Source organism: Ictidomys tridecemlineatus, chromosome 7 (assembly GCF_052094955.1).
Source record: "Ictidomys tridecemlineatus isolate mIctTri1 chromosome 7, mIctTri1.hap1, whole genome shotgun sequence".
NCBI classification, from domain to species: domain Eukaryota; kingdom Metazoa; phylum Chordata; class Mammalia; order Rodentia; family Sciuridae; genus Ictidomys; species Ictidomys tridecemlineatus.
The window spans coordinates 146,677,223-146,704,784 of NC_135483.1; the positions used below are offsets into that span (position 1 = coordinate 146,677,223).

Sequence of the window (27,562 nt, forward strand, 5' to 3'; positions counted from 1 at the left end):
AGTGAATTTAGGTATTTTAAATAATTATTTCACTAGAAATATCTAAATTCTAAAAGTAATGAAGGCATTTAAGATTTTTAACTCATTAGTAATAAATTATTAACACTAAACATGTAAACTTTGATTTTAGAATACTCTAGAAACTAAAAAAGCAAGTTAATATAACTTGGGAAAAAATATATTAGGGAAAAAAATGATGTTAGGGATTGAATGTGTTGGAAACTTAGTCCCCAGTGAAATGGCGTTGAGAGGCAGGAACTTGAAGGAGTGGTTAGGTCATGAAGGTTCTGTCCTTATGAATGGATTCGTGTCATTATCCCGAGAGTAGGTGTGTTACAGGGGCAAGTGTGGCTGGCTGACTCCTGCACATGTGTTCTTTTTCTTTTTCATCCCACACTCACGCTCTGCTGCCTTTATACCTCCTACAGTAGGATGACGCATCAAAAAGACCCTGCCAGAAGCAACTCTCGACCTTGGACTTTCCAGCCTTCAGAAGTGTGAGAAATAAATCTGTTCTTTATAATGATTTAGTTTCAGGTATTGTTATAGCAGCACAAAAAGGACTTAAGACAGAATGAAAGTTTGAAGAAACACAAACTTAAAAGTAAATTTTATGTATACTTAACAAAGACATCTTGGCACAAAAACCCTGTTACATAGTCAAGTACCCATATAGTTTTAATGTATGCAGAAAATAATTTCCCTTAGTATGCATCATCAGTAATGTAGACCCAGTAAATGGGTGACTATTTCTAATAAAAATAATGCACATTGAGGTGGATGCCCCAGTAAACAAGTTTATTTAAATGCATTAATGATGGTAGCTTGCCAAACAACTATTATATAAAACTTAATTTCAAACACAACATCTTGCTCAATCTGAATATTAATTTACTGTAAAAAACAGTTCTGTATCCAATCCATAACAATATGACCCCTGGAATGGTTACATTTATATGCAAAGTATAACCTTGGAGATGTGTTCTTAAAATCCACCATGACAAATATTTGCACAGGCCAAAAATTTGACTATCCACTATTCTTTCATGGCCAGACTGATTTCTAAAGAGTGCATGAGAGAATATCTGGAAGTATGTAAGGTCAAACCAGCCAAAAGGATGTGTTAAGCAAATGTTAAGGATTTGTCCCACAAAAAGGGCAAGGGGTCTGAGAATACAGCCTCTAGCTACACACTTATGCAACTCAGAGTGTATCTAATTTTGCATCTACAGTTCCTCTCTACACAGAAGAAAAGCACATGAATGATTCTAGAAATAACATTTGCAGAGCTGGTGGTAATTACTGCCATAATAAATAATGGGAATAACAATATCACATTTCAGTGAAGTGGCATTGTCTTCCAGCCAAAAGCATGTGAAATATAATTTTTAACTGCCACAGCAGCAGCAGTATGAAAAACTCTTGCATACTACATGAAGTCTGATGCTGCCACTTTGAACTGTGGGAAATAAGTGCTGGTAACTATCACGTTACTACCTAACACCTAGTTTATCAGAGTTATGGTTTCCTCTTGAATAATGTTTTTAGCGATAAGCTACTGAACAAAGAAATCTGAAGTAATTCAATTTTTACGAATTTAACATAAACAAAGATATTCAATTTAATGGTGACCTTTATATAAACAAAAAATTTTTACATTTTCCCCAAATTTGCAAGCCAGGAGATGGTATAGCTCATACCATGTGATCAGCATATCATCAATTATACAGTTAAATTTTGGGGCTGGGTATGTGGCTCAAGTGGTAGTGCGCTCGCCTGGCATGCATGCGGCCAGAGTTCGATCCTCAGCACCACATACAAACAAAGATGTTGTGTCCACCGAAAACTAAGTAATAAATATTAAAATTTTCTCTCTCTCTCTCTCTCTTTCTCTCTCTCTCAAAAAAAAAATTAAGTAACCATTTTGGCGAGGGGGGAAAAAAATCTTTCCTTAAGTTGACATCTATGAAAACAAGAATATAGGAAAACACTGCATGGTGACCACTAATGTTCCAATTGATTGACTGGTGCAGCCAGTTTGGAAAGCAGTATGGAGATTCCTTGGAAATCTGGGAATGGAACCACCACTTAACCCAACAATTCCTCTTCTGGGACTATACCCAAAGGACCTAAAAACAGCATACTACAGTGACACAGCCACATCAATGTTTATAGTGGCACAATTCACAATAGCTAAACTATGGAGCCAACCTAGATGTCCTTCAGCGGATGAATTGATTAAAAAAAATGTGGCATTTATACACAATGGAATATGACTCAGCACTATAAAAGAACAAAATCATGGCATTTGCAGGTAAATGGATGGCATTGAGAAGATTATGCTAAGTTAGCCAATCCCCAAAAAACAAATGCCGAATGTTTTCTCTGATATAAGGGGGGTGACTCAAAGTGGGGTAGGGAGGGAGAGCATAGAAGGAAGATTATTTCTAGACAGGGAAGAGGGGTGGGAGGGAAAGGGAGGGAGAAGGGGAAATAGCAAGGATGGTGGGATGTGATGGTTATCATTATACAAAATACATGTATGAAGATTTGAATTTGGTGTCAATATACCTTATATACAGAGATATGAAAAATTGTGGTATATATGTATATTAAGAATTGTAATGCAAAAATAAAGAGAGTACATGTATAATGGCATAATTTAGCGTGAAATACTTTATATACATAGTCATGAAACATTGTGCTGTATATGAGTAATAATAAGTGTAATGCATTCCACTGTTGTCATGTATTTAAAAAATAAATTTAAGAAAATAAAAAGAAATTCATTCTTTAACAGAAGTTTAATTTTTTAAAATAATAATCTTGTTACCATTATTACTATTATCATAAATATCACCATCATTATTTCCCTTCTCCAATTGCTTTATCCAATTGAGCTGGCCCATCATTTCAAAAATGTGCTTGCTAACACATTAACTCCTGTGTCCTTGACTTTCTGTCATGGCCATTTGTTCCACTTTACCAAAGCACAAATGCTGGATGAGTCCTATCACCTGTGTTCTCTGCCTATAGCAATGTCTAGAATAAATATCCAGCAGTAAACACTTTACAAAGACTATCTTTTTTTAAATCCCACAACAGTCTTATTAAATAGCTATTATAGTCAATGATGATATTATTGTTTTTCTCTGTTGACTAAAGAGAAAACTAGGGCATGGAACATTCTTCCCAAGGTGAAGGTACTTAAAAGTAGAAGAGGGTGGACCCAGGTAACATGGGTTCAAAATCTGAGTTTTATACCATTATGCTATTTCTTCTATGTAGTTTTCAAAGATAATCTCAAACGAATTAGCCAAAGTTTACTTGAATTAATAGGAACCGTTCTTTAATTTACAAATGAGAACACTGAAAAAGTTGCATAAATTAAAGTATCCCCAGAAATCAAGTTTATATGTGGTTATCCATGGCCTCAAGCCTTAATTTTTGCCTGGAATTCAACATTTTCATGATCCTTCCTTCCTTTCAAAACTGTTTTTTCCTATGACATCCTGATACTCTAGTTCAGAGGTCGGCAAACTGTAGCCTGCAGGCCAATTCTGCCCCACCACCTGTTTTTGTACATAAAGTTTTGTTGGGGAAAGGACCTGTACCTTCATTTACACAATACTATGTCTATTCTTGCACGATGATGGCAGAGCTAAGTGGCTGTAACTACAGCAAAGACTTTCTGGTCACAAAGCCTAAATCTTAGTCCCTTTACAGAAAAAATCCACTAACAACTGCAGTAAATATCGAGAGTAGAAACTAGTTCAATAGAAATAAAAACAGCTACTATTAATTGAATACTGGATTCTTCCCCAAACACTAGACTTTTAAAAGAGCTGTTATTATCCGTATTTCAATTAGTGAAAAAAGGAAGAGAAGAAGGAGGTAAAGAAAGTAGACAGATAGAGCAAGTCTAAGGTATGGGATGGAGACTACCTTTCTGACCATGCTGTATGGTGAAAAGGCCATCAATCCCCTCTGTGCCAATTGCTTCCCTTTTTCCTAGCAAGGCTTAGGATTTCAAGCAGCTGTTTACTCATGCTATTCTTCATCCTCCACAGAATGCAAATCTTTTTTTTTTAGTTGTCAATGGACCTTTATTTATTTATGTGGTGCTGAGAATCGAACCCAGTGCCTCACACATGCTAAGCAAGTGCTCTACCACTGAGCTACAGCCCAAAATGCAGTTGTTCAAAGCCATCACTGCAGAAGAAAATCTTATGTATTCTTGGAGACAAGCTTAAGTTTTGTTTTCCCCACTAACTCTTCCCAGATTGCTCAGAGCCAGAGAAATAATCCCTTCTATAAATGCCCATGGCACGGCACTTCAGCCATGTCCTGTGACATTTCACATTTTTGCCCCTTAAACATTAACAGCAAAAACCAAGTCTACCTTCATGTCCTATATAATGTCTAGCACTATCCACTCTATTTAATAAGCACTTAATAAATATTTACCTAATTAATTTAGATAAAAACTGGGACATTTCTAATTTGCATTTTAAAGTTAAATATTTAAAGATTTTCTTAATTACAAAACAGACAAAAATCCAATGTAATCAAAAGAACATAAATGTCTTTCCTTAGTATTGAGTTTGAACATTCCTGCCTACATTTCTTATACAACTCAATTTTAAAGAGAACTAAAATTTCTTAGGAAATAAATACATTTAATATTTTCTGTATAAAACAATACATTTAATATTAGAATTACTTATATTACATTTATATTTTCTAAGAATAAAAAACTCATCATAATTATCAAATTAACAAAAAAAAACTAGTAAGTTATTGGAAATCGAAAATAAATCAGGGGACTGGACCTGAGGCTGTAGCTCAATGGCATAGCACTTGCCTAGCATGTGTGAGGCACTGGGTTTGATCCTCAGTACCACATAAAAATAAACAAAATAAAGGCATTCTGTCCATCCATCTACAACTACAAAAAAAGAAAAAAAAATGGTTTTTTTTGTTTTTTTTTTTTTAAGAGAACATGAGTATACAAATACTCATTTAAAAAAGAAGAAGAAGAAGAAGAAATCAGCTGAGCATAGTTAGGGCAGGATTGCAATTGCAAAGCCAGCCTCAGTAGCTTACCAAGGCCCTAAGCAACTTAGCAAGACCCTGTCTCAAAATAAAAAAAATAAAAAATGGGTTGGGAATGTGGCTTGATGATTAAGCATCCCTGGGTTCAATCTCTGGTACATCCCCCCCCCCCAAAAAAAAGAGAATAAATCAAATATCAATAATCAGATGTTATTTATTGCAAGAATTCTGAAAGCACTCATCATGTTTCCAACTACCTATTTTTAAAACTCATTGTGTTAGAGTAAGCTGAATGCTCAATGTCATCACTGAAGAAATAATATGACTTTAAATACTATATATAAAAAGATAAAATATTTTTAGAATTCCAGTTTGAAATGTCTATATATTTCTCTATATAATATAAATAATTCTTAGTAAAAGTCACAAAATAGAAATTATCAGGAAAAAAACATTTAGAATGAAAGAGTTAGATATAATCCAATCAGATACCTACCTGCATCACCTTCTGCTGAATCTCTTCTAATTGGGTGCGCTTACTACGCTGTCTACATACTTCCTGGTAGCGGGTGTACTGCTCTCGGAGTGAATCTAATAATTTCATAACCTGTGGCTGCGCAAGCAGTTCATCATCCATAGGAGACCACGAGACCCCGCCATCAGAGCCATTAAATCGACGCTGCTGTAATTCGGATAATAATTCATGCCCTTTACAAATAAAAGATACTTGTAATTAATACCCATAAGGAAATACAATTTGTTTTTAAAAACTATCCACCTATCTATCTTCTAGGTCATAAGCAGTAAAATACAAAGAAGAAAATTATAATCACAATAAATAGAAAAATTTCATATGTGCATATAAATACATATATATATATACACAAAAAAATTAATATTAAAGTGCCTTATCATATATCACAAATACATATGCTACAGATATATGCTATGTAACAGAAAATATAGTATTGCATATATATGGTGATATATAATTTCTATCTGTTTTATCTATCACATTCTTGTTTTTGGTGGATTTATTACTTAGAACACTATGCCAATCAATCATGTTTTCTGACAGGGCAGAATTATACTCTGGGATTTCTGTATGATGATATTAATCCAAGCTATATGAGATTTCAGTATTGATCCCTATTAATATCTCATCACAACACTTAAAAGTTGACAATGAAACAGATGTATGATTAGCATAAATAAAATTTTCATTACAAATAATCTCTGTAAAATCTCCAAACATATTAACTGTGAATCATAAAACATACTAGTATGAGAACTGCATTGAATGTGATTCAATTATAGCAAGCTCATGTAGGAAATCAACTCATTTACAACTAAATCCACTTATTTACAACAAAAGCTGTAAATATATGCACAATTTGAAAAGTAAAGATTATTTTTCCAGGATAAAATGATTCTGTTATTTTGGTACCAAACAATACATGATATTTAAATTCTTTTACTTTTAATTCAGTAAAATATGACTTTTTAAATGATTTTCAATATACAGAAAGAGAGCTATTTCCAATCTCTAAATAAATAAATAAGTAAACAAAATTTCCTAAACCTCTCCACATTATACTTTGTAATCTCTATCTTAAGAGTTAATAGCACATAAAAAAGACTTAGTGGCATATAAAATTAATTTTAAAATACAAATTTTAGAAGTTTCTTAATTCACCAGGTGCAGTGGTGCACACCTATAATCCCAGCGGCTCAGGAGACTGAGGCAGGAGATCATAAGTTCAAAGCCAGCCTCAGCAATTTAGTGAGGCCCTAAGAAACTCAGCAAGACCTTGTCTCTAAATAAAATATTAAAAGGACTAGGTATCTGTTTCAGTGGTTAAGTACCCCTGGGTTCAATCCCTGATACAAAAAAAAAAAAAATAGTTTCTTAATTCAATGTCTTAAAATAAGCAGTTTTCAAAATACCAAACATATACATGGAATTAAATTTTAAACATAGAGTAGAACTGGTAGTGGTAGTCTATTTTAACATTTAAGCATAATTCAGAGGGTACAGATATTTCTTTGTTCTCTAAGGAAGTAAGATCTATGACACATTGAACATTAGGACAACAGAGTTACAACAAAGATATTCAAAATTTATTACTCCTCATCACATCTTAAAACTGGAAAAACACCTGTTTAAAACACATCTAACTCTTTGCAAAAATCTCTGTATATAAAATCAAAAAGCATAATATCAGAACACATTTATTTTTTTCTACTTTGGCAACTGTTACCCTTAATGTTGGCCTTTTAGATACCACTTCCATTAGAGAAACAGCACGACATCATTATTTCAAAGAACATATTCTGAAAGCACACTGTCTGGGTTAAGATCCCAACTCTAGCATTTACTGGGTGAATAACTTGCAAAAATTACTTAACCTTCTTGTGCTTCCATTTCCTCCTCTTAATATTGGGATGATAACAGTATAGACTTCACAGGGTTGTAGTAAAGAATTAATGAGTTAACATAAATAAAGTGCTTAGAAGAGTGCCTGTCCCACAGTCAGACTAGAATTATGAGCTATTATTGGAAAAAGTGGATAGAAATAAAATTGTGGTATTTCCAATGGGAAGAATTCCAACTTTTTCTCCTGGAATGTGTGACATAACAACTATGGATCTATGGGTAGAACACACATGGCAAGCTCCACAGAGCATTCACTGTGCAAGGTCACTGCAGACAGCTAAGGGGTTATTGCCTCTGCATTTAGACCTGTTTTTTTTCTTAAATACATGACAATAGTGGAATGCATTACACTCATTATTACTCATATACAGCACAATTTTTCATAACTCTGCATATAAAGTATGTTTATGCCAAATTATGCCATTATACATGTACTCTTTTTTTTGCATTACAATTCTCAATGCACATATATACCCCAATTTTGAGCTATGGAGAGAATTTAAGCTTATTTGATCTTGTACAAGTTTTCTGTTTGTTTGTTTGTATCTCTAAGGCTTGGCTTCATCAAGTACAAAGTAGAGAGAATAGAACTATCTTAGAAGGTTGTCAGGAGAATGAAAGATGAAAACACAGTATCTGGTACAAGGTGAATATTCAATAATTCTCACAGCCATGTAATGAAACAGAAAGTTTCACCTCTGTATTGCAAAATAGGAAATAAATCTCAACATTTTGAGAGGAAGAAAAATTATCATTATCAATTTTTTAAATATTATACAGTATGTTAACATAGTATTATTAGGTTACACCAAAAAGCAGTTTAAAAGTATGTCCCAGCAAAAACTCCCATAAATCAAAGGCATTTCTATACATCAGTAACAAATCTTCTGAAAGAGAAATTAGGAAAATGACCCCATTCACAGTAGCCTCAAAAAAAAACATAAAATACTTGGGAATCAAATTAATGAAAGAGTTTTAGACCTCTACAATGAAAACTTACAGAATGCTAAAGAAAGAAATTTAAAAAGACGAAAAGATCTCCCATGTTCTTGGATAGGCAGAATTAATATTGTCACAATGACCATACTGCACTATACAGATTTAATGCAATTCCAATAAAAAAACCAATGACATTCCTCATAGAAAAAGCAATTATGAAATTCATTTAGAAAAATAAGAGACCCAGAACAATCAAAGAAATCTTTATGATATGACATAAATCTTCTTCCTTAGCAAAAAGAGTTCAGTAGGTGGCATCACAATACCAGACTTCAATTATACTATAAAGCAACCAACAAAAATGGCATGGTATTCACACCAAAACAGACTTGTAGACCAATGGTACAGAATAGAGAACACAGAGCAAACCCACATAAATACAGTTATCTCATACTAGACAAAGGTGCATACATTGGAGAAAAGATAGCCTCTTCAACAAATGATGCTGGGAAAACTGGAAATCCATATGCAGTAAAATAAAATTAAGCCCGTATCTCTCACCATGCACAAAACTCAACTCAAAGTGGATCAAGGACCTAAGAATTAGACTAGAAGAAAAAGGTAGGCCCAAATCTTCATCATGTTGGATTAGGCCCCTACTTCCTTAACAAGACTCCTAAAGTGCAAGAAATAAAATCAAGAATCAACAAATGGGATTGATTCACACTGAAAAGCTTTTTCTCAGCAAAAGAAACAATTAGTGAGGTGAACAGACAGACTACAGAATGGGAGCAAATTTTTACCATATGTACATCAGATAGAGCACTAATCTCCAGGATTTACAAAAATAAATCAAAAAATCAAATATCCCAATAAATAAGATAAAGAATTGAACAGACACTTCTCAGAAGATATACAATCAATGAACAAATATATGAAAAAAAGTTCAACATCTCTAGCAATTAGAAAAATGCAAATTAAAACTACACTGAGATTTCATCTCACTCTAGTCAGAATGGCAAATATCAAGAACACAAATAACAATAAGAGTTGGCAAGAATGTGGGGGAAAAAAAGCACACTCTTACGTTGCTGGTGGGACTGTAAATTAATGTAACCAATCTGGAAAGCAGTATGGAGATTCCTAAGAAAACCTGAAATGGAATCACCATTTGACCCAGCTATCCCACTCCTTGGTTTACACCCAAAGAACTTAAAAACAGCATACTACAGTGATGCAGCCACAACAATTAAATTATAAATTAAATTATAGCACCACAATTTAGCTATTTTGAATTCACAATAGCTAAATTGTGGAACCAACCTAGATGCCCTTCAATACATAAATGGATAAAGAAACTGTGGTATATATACACAATGGAATATTACTCAGCACTAAAAGAGAATAAAATCACAGCATTTGCAGGTAAATGGATAGAACTGGAGGGTATCATGCCAAGTTAAGTAAGCCAACCCCCCAAATCCCAAGGCCGAATGTTTTCTCTGATAAGTGGATGCTGATCCATAATGGGGGTGGGGGGAGCATGGGAAGAATGAAGGAGCTTTAGATAGGGTAAAGGGGAGGGAGGGAAGGGAGGTGATATGGGGGAAGGAAAAATGGTGGAATGAGATTGACATCAATACCCTAGGTACATGTATAAAGACATGAATGCTGTGACTATACTTTGTGTACAACCAGAGAAATGAAAAATTGTGCTCCATTTGTGTACTATGAATTGAAATGCATTCCACTGCCATGTATAACAAACTAGAATAAAAAAGACTTTCCCATCAAATTCCTACAATATGTACCACATAGATGCTGACAATGTCTACTTAATGAATAATTGGTTTATTGAATTAGTATCAGTAATACATATGTTTTCATCTTACCTGTCTGAAGAACTGTTTCAGGATCAACTGATGGAAGAAAGTTTAAATCCACAGATCTGGAAAACACCAAAAATGCAACTTTTTAAAAGTTATAGTATTTTCATATAACTTAAGAGATCCCTTTACATGTATTATTAAAATGGGTACACAAGTATTCCAATTCCACCATGTTTATCTCTTAAACACAGGGAAATATATTAGAAAAATAAATTAAATTCTAGCAGCCAGAGAAATACCAATGTGATAAACCATAAAATTTTAAGATCATAAAATTATACAAATTGGAAAATATAGTTAATTGTGCAATACAGCCCTATTTAAAATATACCAAAAGAATACATTATCATGTTAATCCACTGAACATTAGTTTCAAAATGAAGCTTCTAATTATATAGACACCCAGAACTGTAACATAAAAAATGTATGCAGATACAACATCTTTGCTTTTCCGCCATCTTTTCGTGCCATGAGGCCCAGCCAGACCAGAGGAGGAAAGACACCAGGCGCCCAGCCAGACCGGAGGAGGAAAGACACCAGGCGCCCAGCCAGACCGGAGGAGGAAGTCCAGCCCCGCCCCAAGTGCTAGTCTAGAGGAAGCCCATCAACCCTTAAAACCCATCAAAGGGGGTGTGGCTACCAGCATGGTTATGCAGCTGATCCAGAGGGATTTTGGAGCTATACAAGAACAATACTAATATATATATAAGGGAGAAAACATTAGCACAACAGTTTCACAAAGCTAGAAAGAATCATGAGCAGTATGAAAAGACAAGGAAAGAAAGGACCACAAACAATACAAGTCAATTCAACATTAGATGAGGTAATATCTGCAGCTGATGGAATGTCAGACAAAGAGTTCAGGATATACATGCTTCAGATGATCTGGAGTCTCAAGGAAGACATTATACATCAAATTCAGACAATGAAAAAATCACTTTGACAATGAATTACATAAACAAATCCAAGAAGCAAAAGATCAACTCTATAGGGAGATAGAGGATATAAAAAACAAACAAACAGAAATCCTGGAAATGCAGGAAACAATAAACCAAATTAAAAACTCAAATAAGAGTATTACCAGCAGAGTAGAACACTTAGAAGATAGAACTTCAGACAACGAAGACAAAGTTTTTCAACTTGAAAAGAACATAGACAGCTCAGCGAGAATGTTAAGAAATCATGAGCAGAACATCCAAGAATTATGGGATAACATCAAGAAACCAAACCTAAGAGTTATTGGGATACAAGAGGGTACAGAGGTCCAAACTAAGGGAATGAGCAATCTATTCAATGAAATAATACTAGAAAACTTCCCAGACTTAAAGAATGAAAAAGAAATCCAAATACTAGAAGCCTACAGGACACTGAATGTACAAAATCATAAGAGATCCACACCAAGACACATAATAATGAAGATGCCCAACGTACAGAATAAGGAGAGAATCTTAAAAGCCACAAGAGAGAGGAAGCAGATTACATTTAGGGGTAAACCAATCAGGAGAACTACTGATCTTTCAACACAGACTCTGAAAGCTAGAAGATCCTAGAACAACATATTTCAAACGCTGAAAGAAAAAGGGTTCCAACCAAGAATCATGTATCCAGCGAAATTAAGCTTCAGGATTGAAGATGAAATAAAAATCTTCCATGATAAACAAAAGTTAAAAGAATTTGCAGCTAGAAAACCAGCTCTTCAAAACATCCTTGGCAAAACATTACAGGAAGAGGAAATGAAAAATAACAATGAAAACCAACAGCAAGAGGTAGTACAGTAAAGGAAAAACTAAGCATAGAGGAAAAACAAATCATGTTAAGTAACATACATAACCAAATATGGCTGGATATACAAACCATATCTCAATAGTAACCCTAAATGTTAATGGCTTAAATGCACCAATCAAAAGACACAGGCCAGTAGAATGGATTAAAAAAAAAGATCCAACAATATGCTGCCTACAGGAGACTCATTTGATAGGAAAAGACATACACAGACTGAAGGTGAAAGATTGGGAAAAATCATATCACTCATACGAACCCTGGAAGCAAGCAGGGGTGTCCATACTTGTATCAAGTAAAATAGACTTCAAGCCAAAGTTAATCAAAAGGGATAAACAAGGACACTACATACTGCTCAAGGGAACCATACACCAACAAGACTTGACGATCATTAATATATATGCCCCAAACAGTGGTGCAGCTACGTTCATCAAACAAACTCTTCTCAAGTTCAAGAGTCTAACAGACCACAACACAATAATCATAGGAGATTTTAACACACCTCTCTCACCACTGGACAGATCTTCCAAACAAAAGTTGAATAAAGAAACCACAGAGCTCAATAATACAATTAATAATTTAGACTTAATTGATATAAACAGAATATACCACCCAACATCAAGCGGATACACTTTCTTCTCAGCAACACATGGATCCTTCTCAAAAATAGACCATATATTATGTCACAGGGCAAATCTTAGCAATTACAAAGGAGTTGAGATACTACCATGCATTTTATCTGATCATAATGGAATGAAATTGGAAATCAATAATAAAATGAGAAAGGAAAAATCCTACATCACATGGAGATTAAACAATATGCTACTGAATGAACAAAGGGTTACAAAAGACATCAAAGAGGAAATTAAAAAATTCTTAGAGGTAAATGAAAACTCAGACACAACATATCGAAATCTTTGGGACACTATGAAAGCAGTACTAAGAGGAAAATTCATTTCATGGAGTTCATTCCTTAAAAAAAGGAAAAGCCAACAAATAAATGACCTCATACAACACCTCGAAGCCTTAGAAAAAGATCAAATCAGCAGCAAATACAGTAGAAGGCAAGAAATAATTAAAATTAGAGCTGAAATCAATGAAATCGAAACAAAAGAAACAATCGAAAAACTTGACAAAACTAAAAGTTGGTTCTTTGAAAAAATAAATAAGATTGATAGACCACTAGCTACGCTAACAAAGAGAAGAAGAGAGAGAACCCAAATTACTAGCTTACGGGATGAAAAAGGCAACATCACAACAGACAATTCAGAAATACAGAAGATAATTAGAAATTATTCTGAAACCCTATACTCTAACAAAATAGAAGAGAGTGATGGCATTGATAAATTCCTTGAGACATATGAACTACCTAGATTGAGTCAGGAAGATATAAACAACCTAAACAGACCACTATCAAGTAAGGAAATAGAAGAAGCCATCAAAAGACTACCATCCAAGAAAAGCCCAGGACTGGATGGATATACAGCAGAGTTTTACAAGAACTTTAAAGAGAACTAATACCAATACTCCATAATCTATTTCAGGAGATAGAAAAAGAGGGAGAACTTCCAAATTCATTCTATGAGGCCAATATCACCCTGATTCCCAAACCAGATAAGGACACCTCAAAGAAAGAAAACTACAGACCAATATCCCTAATGAATTTAGATGCAAAAATCCTCAATAAAATTCTAGCAAATCGTATACAAAAATATATCAAATGATATATTTGTATATATGATCAAGTAGGATTCATCCCTGGGATGCAAGGCTGGTTCAATATACGGAAATCAATAAACGTTATTCACCACATCAATAGACTTAAAGATAAGAACCATATGATCATCTCGATAGACGCAGAAAAAGCATTCGACAAAGTACAGCATCCCTTTATGTTCAAAACTCTAGAAAAACTAGGGATAACAGAAACTTACCTCAAAATTGTAAAAGCTATATATTCAAAGCCTCAGGCTAGCATCATTCTAAATGGAAAAAAACTGAAGGCATTACCTCTAAAATCTGGAACAAGACAGGGATGCCCTCTCTCACCGCTTCTATTCAATATAGTTCTCGAAATACTGGCCAGAGCAATTAGACAGACAAAAGAAATTAAAAGCATTAAGATAGGAAAAGAAGAACTTAAATTATCACTATTTGCGGATGATATGATCCTATACCTAGAAGACACAAAAGGGTCTACAAAGAAACTACTAGAGCTAATAATGAATTCAGCAAAGTGGCAGGATATAAAATCAACTTGCATAAATCTAAGGCATTCCTGTATATCAGCGACAAATCTTCTGAACTGGAAATGAGGAAAACCACCCCATTCACAATATTCTCAAAAAAAATAAAATAAAATACTTGGGAATCAACCTAACAAAAGAGGTGAAAGACTTATACAAATGAAAACTACAGAACCCTAAAGAGAGAAGTAGAAGAAGATCTTAGAAGATGGAAAAATATACCCTGTTCAAGGATAGGCAGAACTAACATCATTAAAATGGCGATATTACCAAAAGTTCTCTATAGGTTCAATGCAATGCCAATCAAAATCCCAAAGGCATTTCTTGTAGAAATAGATAAAGCAATCATGAAATTCATATGGAAAAATAAAAGACCCAGAATAGCAAAAGCAATTCTAAGTAGGAAGTGTGAATCAGGAGGCATAGCTATACCAGATTTCAAACTGTACTACAGAGCAATAGTAACAAAAACAGCATGGTACTGGTACCAAAACAGGCGGGTGGACCAATGGTATAGAATAGAGGACACAGAAACCAATCCACAAAATTACAACTATCTTATATTCGATAAAGGGGCTAAAAGCATGCAATGGAGGAAGGATAGCATCTTCAACAAATGGTGCTGGGAAAACTGGAAATCCATATGTAACAAAATGAAACTGAATCCCCTCCTCTCGCCATGCACAAAAGTCAACTCAAAATGGATCAAGGACCTTGATATCAAATCAGAGACTCTGCGTCTGATAGAAGAAAAGGTTGGCTCCGATCTACATATTGTGGGGTCGGGCTCCAAATTCCTTAATAGGACACCCATAGCGCAAGAGTTAATAACAAGAATCAACAAATGGGACTTACTTAAACTAAAAAGTTTTTTTTTCAGCAAGAGAAACAATAAGAGAGGTAAACAGGGAGCCTACATCATGGGAACAAATTTTTACTCCTCACACTTCAGATAGAGCCCTAATATCCAGAGTATACAAAGATCTCAAAAAATTCAACAATAAGAAAACAAATAACCCAATCAACAAATGGGCCAAGGACCTGAACAGACACTTCTCAGAGGAGGACATACAATCAATCAACAAGTACATGAAAAAATGCTCACCATCTCTAGCAGTCAGAGAAATGCAAATCAAAATCACCCTAAGATACCATGTCACTCTAGTAAGATTGGCAGCCATTCTGAAGTCAAACAACAATAAGTGCTGGAGAGGATGTGGGGAAAAGGGTACTCTTGTACATTGCTGGTGGGACTGCAAATTGGTGCGGCCAATATGGAAAGCAATATGGAGATTCCTGGGAAAGTTGGGAATGGAGCCACCATTTGACCCAGCTATTGCCCTTCTCAGACTATTCCCTGAAGACCTTAAAAGAGTGTACTACAGGGATACTGCCACATCGATGTTCATAGCAGCACAATTCACAATAGCTAGACTATGGAACCAACCCCAATGCCCCTCAATAGATGAATGGATAAAAAAAAATGTGGCATTTATACACAATGGAGTACTACGCAGCACTAAGAAATGACAAAATCATGGAATTTGCAGGGAAATGGATGGCATTAGAGCAGATTATGCTAAGTGAAGCTAGCCAATCCCTAAAAAAAAAATGCCAAATGTCTTCTTTGATATAATGAGAGCAACTAAGAACAGAGCAGGGAGGAAGAGCAGGAGGAAAAGATTAAAAAAAATGTATGCAGCTATCCTCCAATCAAAAGCTTTCTTATCTAAGGGCTAAAATGTAGCTCAGTGGTAGAGCACTTGCCTAGCATGCTCAAGGCGCTGGGTTCAATCCCCAGTACTGGGGAAAACAAAAAGAAGTTTACTTATCACAACTTTTCATAGCTTCAAATATTTCTGATACTGTATGTATGTGTGTGTGTCCTGCCAATTATATTCTCTTTGCTATTCCAATTATGTTTCTTATACAGCTGGACTTCTGCCTTTATTTTCTTAAACACATATGAGAAAGAGATGCTTGAGGAAAGAAAGGGATCATGTTGCTGTATGCTCTAGCTGTTCAGTCTTGAGCTAAAACCCTGCCTTCCGCCAAATGATCTAGGCCCTCCCCTCTTGTGGAGGTAGAGGCTTCCTGAAGATTAACATAAAGGAGGTTGATGAAAATTTGCAAGAGAAGGACTTTATTATCTGGGTATAAAAGAAATAGCATTAACACTTGAGTGCATTGAGGAGGGGTTGGCAAATACAAGATTTTATTTAATACTTCATGTAGACATGTAAACCAGCATTTCCAAAGCGTTTCTCAAAACACTGACCAAGATGAGGTCAAGTAAAAGGCTTCCCATCACCACATGGAAAGTTTTAAGGAAGCAATGAACAGGTTTCTCTGCTACAGTGCTTCCTCAGAGCTTAGTCTGAAAAGTTTACAGTCATTCTCAGGGAGGGAAAATTAACTGACAGCACTAACCTCCCTGACCATGGACTCATTTTCTACAGACATCCTCTTCAAACGTCTTTTCTGGGGAAAATAACTAAAACATATTAAACTTCTTCTGGCCAACTAATTAAAAAGCAAGAATACTTGGTTAATGTTTAATCAAGTACCTTGTGTGACATTTTCAATTCATAAACTATATGTGACTGTGTAATAGTTACATACACCGTCATATACTTAAATATTTATGTTTTTATATGACATCTCAGGGTAGTAACTTCCTATGATAACTTTAATTAGGTTTATATTTAAGCTATTTGTATTCACATTTTGGCTGTTTTAATTGAGATTTGGTATTGATACTAAGATTCTCTTATCTCTCTCTGCCCTTATTATTTCAGGTAATTAACTACATCTGGATTCACAGAATAACATGATAGACTTTTATTAATGTTCCACTGTATATTCAAGGTTACAAGCAAAGGAGCTATCCAAGGATCTCTGCTGATTCCTTCAAATTTCCTAATAAAATAAATTTAATTCATCATATCAACAGAATTAAAGATAAAAATCATATGATTACCTTAATAGATGCAGAAAAAGCATTTGAGAAAATAGAGCATTCATTCATGTTCAAAACACTAGAAAAATTAGGGATAGTAGGAACATACCTCAACATTTTAAAAGCTACCTATGCTAAACCCCATTTCTAAATGGAGAAAATTTGAAAGTATTCCCTTTAAAAACTGGAACAAGAAAGGGATGCCCGCTTTCACTACTTCTATTCAACATAGTCCTTGCAACTCCAGCCAGAGCAACTGAACAGACAAAAGAAATTAAAGGGAAAAGAATAAGAAGAGCTCAAATTATCCCTATTTGCTGACTACATGATCCTATATTTAGAAGATTAAAAAACTCCACTAGAAAACTTCTAGAACTCATAAATAAATTCAGCAAAGTAGCAGGATATAAAATTAACACCCATAAATTAAGTGCATTCCTATACACCAATGATGAATCAGCTAAAAGAGAAATTAAGAAAACTATCCCATCCACAATAGCATCAAAAAAAGAAAATAAAATGCTTGGGAATCAATCTAACAAAAGAGGCAAAATACCTCTACAACAATGAAAACCACAGCAGAACACTAAAGAAAGAAAATGAAGATCTTAGAAGATGGAAAGATCTCCCATGTTCTTGGATAGGCAGAATTAATACAGTCAAAATGACCATACTACCCAAAGCACTATACAGACTCGATGGAATTCCTACTAAAATTCCAATGATTTTCTTCATAGAAAGAGAAAAAAGGAGTCATGAAATTCATTTGGAAAAATAAGAGACCCAGAATAGCCAAAGCAATCCTTAGTGAGAAAAGTGAAGCAGTAGGCATCATAATATCAGAACTTAAATTATGCTACAGAAGTATAGTAACAAAAACAGCATGGTTTTGGCACCAAAACAGACATGAAGGCCAATGGTACAGAATTGAAGACACAGAGACAAACTCACATAAATATATTTATCTCATACTAGACAAAGGCCCCATAAACATGCATGGGAGAAAAGATAGCCTCTTCAATAAATGGAACTAAGAAAACAAGAAACCCATAAGTAACAGAATGAAATTTAACACCTCTCTCTCATCACGAAACTCAAAGCAGATCAAAGACCCAGACATTAGACCAGAGATCCTGCCCCTGCTAGAAGAATATAGGCCAAAATTTCCATCACGTCAGCTTAGAAAGGGACTTTCTTAACAAGACTCCTAAAGCGCAAGAAGTAAAACCAAAAATCAACATGGAATAGTATGAAAAGAAAAGGCTTATTTTCAGCAAAGGAAACAATCAGTAATGTGAAGAGGGAGCCTACAGAATGGTAAAAATATCTTTGCCTCCTGCACCTCAGAAAAAGCATTAATCTCCAGTTCTTTAAAGAACTCAAAAAAACTTAACACCAAAAAACCAAATAACCCATCAATAAATGGGCAAAGGAACTGAACAGGCATTTCAAAGAAGAAGAAAAAGAATGGTCAACAAATATATGAAAAAATGTTCAATGTCTCTAGCAATTAGAGAAATGCAAATTAAAACTACACTGAAATTTTTCTCACTCCAGTCAGAATGGCAATTATGAAGAATACAAATAATAGTAAATATTGGTAAGGATGTGGGGAAAAAGGTACACTCATACATTGCTGGTGGGACTGCAAATTGGTGCGACCAATCTGGAAAGCAGTAGGGTGATTCCTTAGAAAAACCTGGAATATAACCACCATTTGACCCAGTTATCCCACTCCTAGGTTTATACCCAAAGGACTTAAAATCAGCATACTAAATAATGTAGCCACATCAATGTTTATAGTAACTCAATTCACAATAAGCTATGGAACCTTCCTAGGTGTCCTTCAACAGATGGATAAAGAAAATGACACAAACACATACACCCCCCCACACACACACCCCACACACTGGAATATTAGTCAGCCATAAAAAAGACTTTATGGCTTTTGCTGGCAAATGGATGGAGCTGGAGACTATCATGCCCAGTAAAATAAGCCAATCTCAAACAAACAAACAAACAAAAAGGCCAAATATCTCTCTGATATCCAGATGCTAACACACAATAAGTGAGGGACAGTGGCAGAAGTTCATTGGAAGAGGGAAGGGTATAGCAGTTCACTGGATTAGACAAAGGGAAATGAAGGGAACAGAAAGGAGATGGGAATAGTAAAGACAGCAGAATGAATCAGATACGTGAATATATGAATATACGATGAGTGAAACCCCACCTCCTGTACAACCACAATGGGATCCTAATTAGAGCAGTAATACTCCATGTAAGCATAATAAGCATAATATGTCAAAATACACTCCACTGTCATGTATATATAAAAACAACAAATTTTTAAAAAAGAATAAAAGTAAAAATGATTTCCTAATGAAAAATTATTATCCCAGTGACCAGTAATAATCAAGAGACTGGAAGCAGTTATTTGCTTCCTTAAGTGCTTTTTATCTAGGGAGAGAGGAACTCACCTATCAAAAGAAAAATGAATACTGGCAAGGTTGTAAAGTTCAATGATAAATCTGTTAAACCTGTTAAAATGATAAATCTAGGTACTTACATTTAAACAACAGAACTTAATTATGACTTCAACAAGTATCATAAAATACCAAGTTCCCTATATTAAATTCATGAATATTACATATTTTATAAGGCTGGAGGAAGTTCTTAAAAGTTAGGCATTTAAGCACAAATGTATTTAAATAAAATTATAATTTTATTTCAAGCTGCAACTGTTTTCATATTCTTTACAGGGAAAGACTAGAACTAAAAAAGGAAGAAAATTATTTCAAAAATATGTTCTTGCAACTTAATATTTTCTGCAGTGTCAGAAAAAGAAGTATATTGCTATTCACAAAAAAAGAAATGGCTTTTGTAAAGAAACTTTGATTCAAATGAGTATGTTTTACGTATAAAGAAAACTCTCATAAATATGTATGTGTGTCAATTTTGACTGAATGGAAATTTGTTTATCATAGTTCTTTTAACTTGCACTAACAATACAGGTATCTTTTAACTGGCAAATCATAACTTGGCAAGAATATAATTACATACCACCAACCACTTACCTTTCTTTCTCTTGCTGGTTTGCTTTATCACTTCCATTATTAATCAAAGCAAGTTCATCCAACAATGATGTAGATTCCTTTGTAAACTTCTCAAAAACCTACAATATGAAATTTTATTAATATACTAAGAATAGTCTTAAAAATTATTATGCAATAGGATTTTCAGTTAAGAGCCGTAATATTAACCAGGATTCCCTTTCCTTCCCAGGAAGTCAATTCAGTTCAATCACAAGAAAGCACAGAACACAAAGCCGCATCCTAAACAGTGAACAGTTTCAATGCAAAAGGGGTTTTTAAAAAGGAACATTAACAAATTATTCTGATCCTTCATTCAGACAAGTTTATTTTTATCCTTGTGTTTCTTGGAGAAAATCTGTAACACCAAATTTCGTAACTATATAATGTTACTTAATCCAGTTCAAGTGCTTTTATTCTAGTTGGATATTTCTTCCTCTTATTCTATCAACAGTTCACAGTGGTTTAGAGTTTTACAGGTAAGCATGTTACATGAAAATAAATTCATTATAATTCTAACATGATTTCTTCAAATACTTCTAAAAAGGGATTTGGACAAATCTTCAAACCTATGTAATAAAGTGGATAAATATTGTCTAATATCACTATTCAAATACAGTAGAAACGATTATCCAAAGATAACCAAAAGGTCATTATTCTCCAGTAAAATTAGCACATAATGTAATTTGAAGACTATTGTCTCAATAGCTCAATAAAACAAAGTCATATGAAACACAACAACATATTTCAGAAGTTTGGATAAACAAGACACATTTCAGAAATGAAAAGTTTATTGTGTCAAACTGCTCCTCAAGCTGGCAACTCAAATTGATGTTTAAATATCCTCTGAAAATGGTACTTTGACTAGATTACTTCTGAAAATATTGTGTTACTGTTATTCTACTTAAAACATTTATAACTTTTATTGATGCTACTAATGGCAACCCTAATAGCTAATAGTGTTGTTATATCATACTGGGTGCTGTTCTAAATGCTTTAGTGTAGGTATATTCATTTTTTCTTACCCACAGTCTCACGAGGCAATTCTATTATTATCTACCACATTGAAAATGTGAAACTGAGGCATGGAGAGGGGAAATGCACTGCTGAAAATCATGTGCACAGCAACTGCCATGAGGATTCTTTCTAATCAAGTGAGCGTGATTCCAGAATATTTGTCCACAAACACTATGGAATGCAATGTATCTTTCCATTTTTGCAAAAAAAGAATACTAATCTACATATTAGTTGATTCAAGCAATGAAGTTTTCAAAAATGTTTTATTTACATGCAGTTAACATTTTATCTCATCATAATATACCAACCAGCCTCTTATTTAACCAGTCCATGTGATCATAGGTGAGACTCCCACCAAAATCTTCTGTTAATTGGCATGGTTCTATATAACGGGTCAATTTATTGGCAGATACTAAAATAACCTACAATGAAAAAAAAAAAAAAGAAACATTCAGTAAACCACTATTAAAGTCTATGAAAATAAGTAGAATTAGGTTATATGCAATCTTGTTTCAATGTGATGACATATATTTAGTTGATGCAACAGCATTTAAAATCAATCCAATAAATTATAGATGTCTGCCAAAAATCTATCAAAAAACTAGTTCGTTATTAGAGCATCACAGTTACACACAGTCATTGGATTTACCTGACAAGATCGTACAAACATGAAATTTGACTTACTCCCTTTCAGTTCCCACTCCCTTCCCTCTTCTCTCCCTCTATTCTCCTTCCTCTCCTCTATTCATCTTCCTTGCACTCACTTATTTTTGATTGGTGCTTTCTACATACAAAGGTGAAATTCCCTGTGGTATATTTATATACACACAAACTGATTTTTGTTAAATTCATTATGCATTTCCTTCCTTTCCAATACCTCCTCCCTCCCTCTTGATCTCCTCCCTCCACTCTAATCTTCCCAATGTGTTTATGATATGATCCCCTGCTCTCCACCCCTCACCTTCTTTCCCCATTTTCCACTAGCTTCCACATGACAGAAAACATTTGACCCTTGATTTTCTTTCTTTTTTGATGCTAGGGATTAAACCCAGGGCACTTACCCACTGAACAACATCCCCAGCCCTTTTTTATTTTTTATTTTGAGACAGGGCCTCACTAAATTGCTAAGGCTTGCTTTGAACTTGTGATCCTCCTGCTTCAGCCTCCCAAGCCGCTGGGATCAACCCTTGATTTTCTGAGTCTGGATTATTTCACATAGCATGATATTTTCCAGTTCCATTCATATGGTTGAGTGAGATTCCATTTACATATAGCACATTTTCTAAATCCATTCATTTATTAACAGGCATCTGGGCAGATTCCATAATTTGGCTATTATGAATTGTGCTGCTATAAGCATTGTAGTAGCTGTATTGCTCTAATATGCTGATTTTAGTTCCTGGTAAAAGTACAGCTGGGTCATATAGTGGTTCCATTCCTAGCTTTTTGAGGAATCTCCACACTCTTTTCCAAAGTAGTTGTACTAATCTGCAGTCCTGCCAACAATGTGTAAGTATATATTTTTCCCCCACATCTCATCAGCTCTATTATTATTTGTATTCTTAATCATTGCCATTCTGACTAAATGAGATGAAATCTTGTATTTCATTTAAACTAAATTCATTTAGTTTCAATTTGTATTCCCCTGTTGATAGAGATGTTGAATGTTTTTTCATATATTTGTTGGCCATTTGTGTTTCTTTTTTTGAGAAAAGTCTACTTTGTTCTTTTGCCTGTTTACTGATTGGGTTATTGGTGTGTGTTGGGGGAGAGGTGTTGTGTAACAGTTTTTACGTTCTTTGTATGTTCTGGATATTAATTCCTGTCAGAGGAGTAGCTGGCAAAGATTTTCTTCCATTCCCCAGATTCTTTCTTCATCCTCTTAAACACATCCTTTGTTGTGCAGATGCTTTTTAATTTGTTAAAATCCTACTTACTGATGTTATCAATAACATCATGGTTTTATTTCTTGAGGTTTAGGATCAAAAACCTTTGATAATACTAACATTTTAAAGAACAAAAGCTACTAGCCACTAGTTGAAATATTTTTTTAAATATTTAATCACTATTAACAATGTCTTAGTAATAAAAACTAATTCCTTAATGTAATGATGCAATCAGCAAAAAATTTTTATCTTAAAATTAGCTGGATATACTGAAATGATAATGAAATATTTTCTCATCCAATCCTATAGAAACATGTGGTATCCAAACACCATTTCTCATTAAAAGGAATTGGGGTTCCTTGGAGATGAAGAAATATACTTCATGAGCCTGGAACATATTCTCATCCAGATTATAAAAAAAAAATCAAAGACCACTACAATGGTGCCAAAAGAGTTTGAAAAGACCTTCACAGATAAATATGTGACAATCTACACATCAGTAAGGATAACAATGCCATGGATTAAAATATTAAATGTGTTTAAATCATTGACCTTATACTGATACAAAAGAAATGATACTATGGAACAAACTTACTTAAAACCAGCAAATAAACAGAAATAAACATTTACCACTGGATGAACAAATAATACAAGTATTCAAGTCAGGAAACAAAGAAGGAATAGTAGAACTAGATCACAATTTTGCAATTTTTAATAAATTAAGAGATCAAGACACTGAACATCACTACCGTTAACATTATACACCAAAAAAAAAAAAAAATCGAAAATCAACTTCTACCAATCTTGTGGCCCAGGAGCCCATCATCACCCTGTGAATGACCTTGGAAAAATAAGTCAGATCTGAGTGTAACCACTACCTAAATCCAACTTTCAATGTATGGAAATGCAGAGGTTGAAGAAAGCAGAAGAATAGGTCAGACTACACCATAGGGATGCTCATGACAATATGTACAGGATGGGAAACTACAGGACAGATCAATCTGTTCCAGAAAAGGATGAATTAAAAAGAGAGAGAGAAACCAAAGATTAAAAAGGCTTATCCAACAACAAATTCAGAATTTCACAACCAATATTAGGAGAACTATACATTCATTTCAAGCAAACATGAAGTATTTTAAAAACCTGTCTGCATATTAGTCCATAAAGAAAGCCTTGGTAAATTTCAAAGAAATTTACACATTATATCATGACAACAAAATCAGGCTAGAATTCAATAATCTAATCAGAAATCATTAAACTATTCTAAAACCATACCCACTTAGGCATCTCAACCAACCACATTGTATGGACATTGTTCAGATCATAATACAAAAAAAAATCAATCAATCTCTATGTATGTATAATTTATATAAAAATTCTAAAATAAAACTTAAAATGTATTACACATAATTAACTTACATGTGACAAATAACATCTATCAGGTAATTAGAAACTCAAAACCTGCTGCCTCTTGATATTAAGAAATTTCTTTTAAGGTTAGATAATGCTACTAGGTTATATTTTGTAGAGAGTCTTTATGTTTTAGAGACACTAAAATATTTACAGATAAATTGATATATTACAATTTTTTTCACTGTAATATGGGTTGGAGAAAGGAGATAAAGGTTAAAGATGGGGCAGGACTAACCATGGGTTGATGGTTGTTGGACCTGAATATGGAGATACTCAGTTAACTATAATATTGTTTACCTGTTTACATTTTTGTGTTCAAAATTCCTCATAATAAAAAATTAAAAGAAACTAAAAGAAATACATAAAACTCTGTTTAACAAAAGAAAAAAAACTTCCCAGTAAGAGAATTTCAGGCACAGTTTACAAGGGAGTTTAATAGAAAAAAGAACAGGTAATTTTAATCTTAAATGTTTCCAGACCCCAGCAATGCCAGGGACATTCCCAACTGGTCTTATCATTCTAGAACAATGCTGATACCCGAGGACAATATAATAAAAAACTACAAGGGATCTGTTAAACTTTAAGGCTGCCAATAATAAGTGTTAGCAAGACTATGGAGCAAGAAGAATTCCTATACACTCAGGTGGAAATATAAATTAGAATGCCTGTTTAGGAAACAATTTGGCATTATCATATAAAGCTGGACATTTCTATAACCTATATGTGGTGCTGAGAATCAAACCTGGATATTCAGGAAAAAGAAAATCTTGAACATATTTATTAGGAGACATATACAATAATGTTCATAGAAACATCATAAATAATGGCAAGGATGAAAACAACACCAATGTCCACCAATGGAGACTGAGTAAATTGTTTTCATTCCAGCAGTGAAAATTAACCTGCTACATTGGCAAAAATATGCATAAATCTTACTAAGTATATTATCTTGGAATAAACAATATTCATCAATTAATATTCACACAATTACAGATATAACCAAATACTAAGATTAGAAACCCCACATTCTTCTAAGGTTTTGTTTTTTAAAGGTAAGTCTTTTAACCTACGCACAAAGAATACAAAGATGAACAGACCTGAGTTCGAGGTTGTATCATGTGCTAAGGTAGGTGAATGGGGCCAGGAGGGCTCACTGATTTGTTTCAAGGTATAAGTATTTGGGTTCTTGGCTGGGTGGTAGGTATTGAGGAGGGCTGCTTCATTATTAAGCTTCATTTTGTATATTATATATAAAAAAACATACATTTAAAAAATATACCAAATACTACATTAGAAAAAAAGAAGAAAGAATCAATGGGCTGGGGTTGTGGCTCAGTGGTAGAGCACTTGCCTTGCATGTGTGAGGCACTAGGTTCGATTCTCAGCACCACATATAAATAAATAAAGGCCCATTAACAATTAAACATAAATTTAAAAAATAAAAGAATTAAGATGAAAGGAGAACAGCTGACAGAACAAGACAGGATGAGATCTCAACCTTAAGCCGAAGAAATGGCAACTCTTCTGAGGTAGCAGGTGAGGAGGTTGGATAAAGAGCAAAGAAAAACTGGAGAACACAGACAGGAAAGCTGAGGGGCTCGTGTGCTTTTTTTCCATTAAAAAATAAGACAAAAAAGAACACCAAATTACATTTTGGTTGGTTAAATAACGGCAAACTATATCACACCTATTTTGCACGGAAATTTAATATTCTCTCTAGTATGAGGAGTTTGCAATAACTCCAATTCACTACTTATTTATGTATTAAAGGGAACCAATTTAAAATAAACATCTTAGAATACAAATGACACTGAAAATGAATTTCACTTAGTGGAAAACTTGTCACAAAGGGCTTTATTTTATCCTCTTTTGCACTGGAGTCCAGGTAGAGTTAGCCCACAGGAACTATTCAATCTGACAAGAGACTGGGATCCACACACAGACTTTCACACCACGGAGATTGAACACAATCAAATCCCAGGAAGGAGCTTTTCCTTTCTCCAAAAGCTTCAAAAGCTTTTCTTTTCCTCCTTTCCTTTCTACTAACTAGAAATACACAAATAATGAAACCAAGAAATATGTCTATTCCGTAAGGAAAAAAACTACTTGCTAAATTTTCATTTCACATCTGAAAAGATAATCCTCCCTCCCACTCTCTCTTGAAGACAAATGAACAGAAAATGTGAAAATATAATAGATGGTTTTTATGCTCTTCTGCTTGCCTTAATTGGCACAATATTCTATTTAAATACTGACAAAAGTCTCTCTTTTTGAAAATTCCTACTATCCTGTCTCATAACTTTAAATGATGTGCAATTCATTTGTTCAATGATCATTATTTAGTGGAAGCTAAATTGATTCAACAGAAGCATTATTTTTTAGAAGCTTTTTGTCTTAGTGCTGGAAACATAAAGATGAATAAGATAAGTTTCTACCAAAGATACGAGTTCTTCATTCACTTCTCTGTAATAATCCAGAGATAGCTGTCCAATGCATTCACAAAGAGAAGTAGATGCAGGTTTTCTGGTTTGTTTCTAAAGCCTTTGTTGAAAATACACTACAGTTGTTGCTCCTCTAGTCATAACAACACATGGCTTTACTGGAAGAGCACAAATGATTGTCAAATCCTTTTCTTGGGTAAATCATCATTATTTTACAGTTGGAAATATATTGACCTAGAAGCCAATCATTCCAGGTTGGTACCTGAGCTCTGCCACAAACTCACTACTTTTACAGAAGAGACCCTAAGGGAATCTACCACTGTAGGTTTATTTCCCAGGCTGTTACAGAAGGCAACTGCAAGAAATGATCTGTGTGTCTTTCAGCTCTAAGAGGGCATAATTCTTTTTATTA

The 27,562-nt window shown here is 34.1% G+C and overlaps 1 protein-coding gene across 2 annotated transcripts in view; it reads right to left on the minus strand.

The window, feature by feature from the left end:
• Window positions 1-27,562, minus strand: part of Sestd1 (SEC14 and spectrin domain containing 1) — a 131,268-nt gene that overhangs the window by 31,368 nt on the left and 72,338 nt on the right. For both annotated transcript variants that reach the window (XM_078017676.1, XM_078017677.1), the window contains exons 6-9: window positions 21,719-21,832; window positions 20,379-20,476; window positions 10,324-10,379; window positions 5,552-5,763 (exon numbers count right to left, since the gene is read on the minus strand). In XM_078017676.1, coding sequence (XP_077873802.1) covers window positions 5,552-5,763; window positions 10,324-10,379; window positions 20,379-20,476; window positions 21,719-21,832 — 480 coding nt within the window. The remainder of the gene's footprint in view (window positions 1-5,551; window positions 5,764-10,323; window positions 10,380-20,378; window positions 20,477-21,718; window positions 21,833-27,562) is intronic.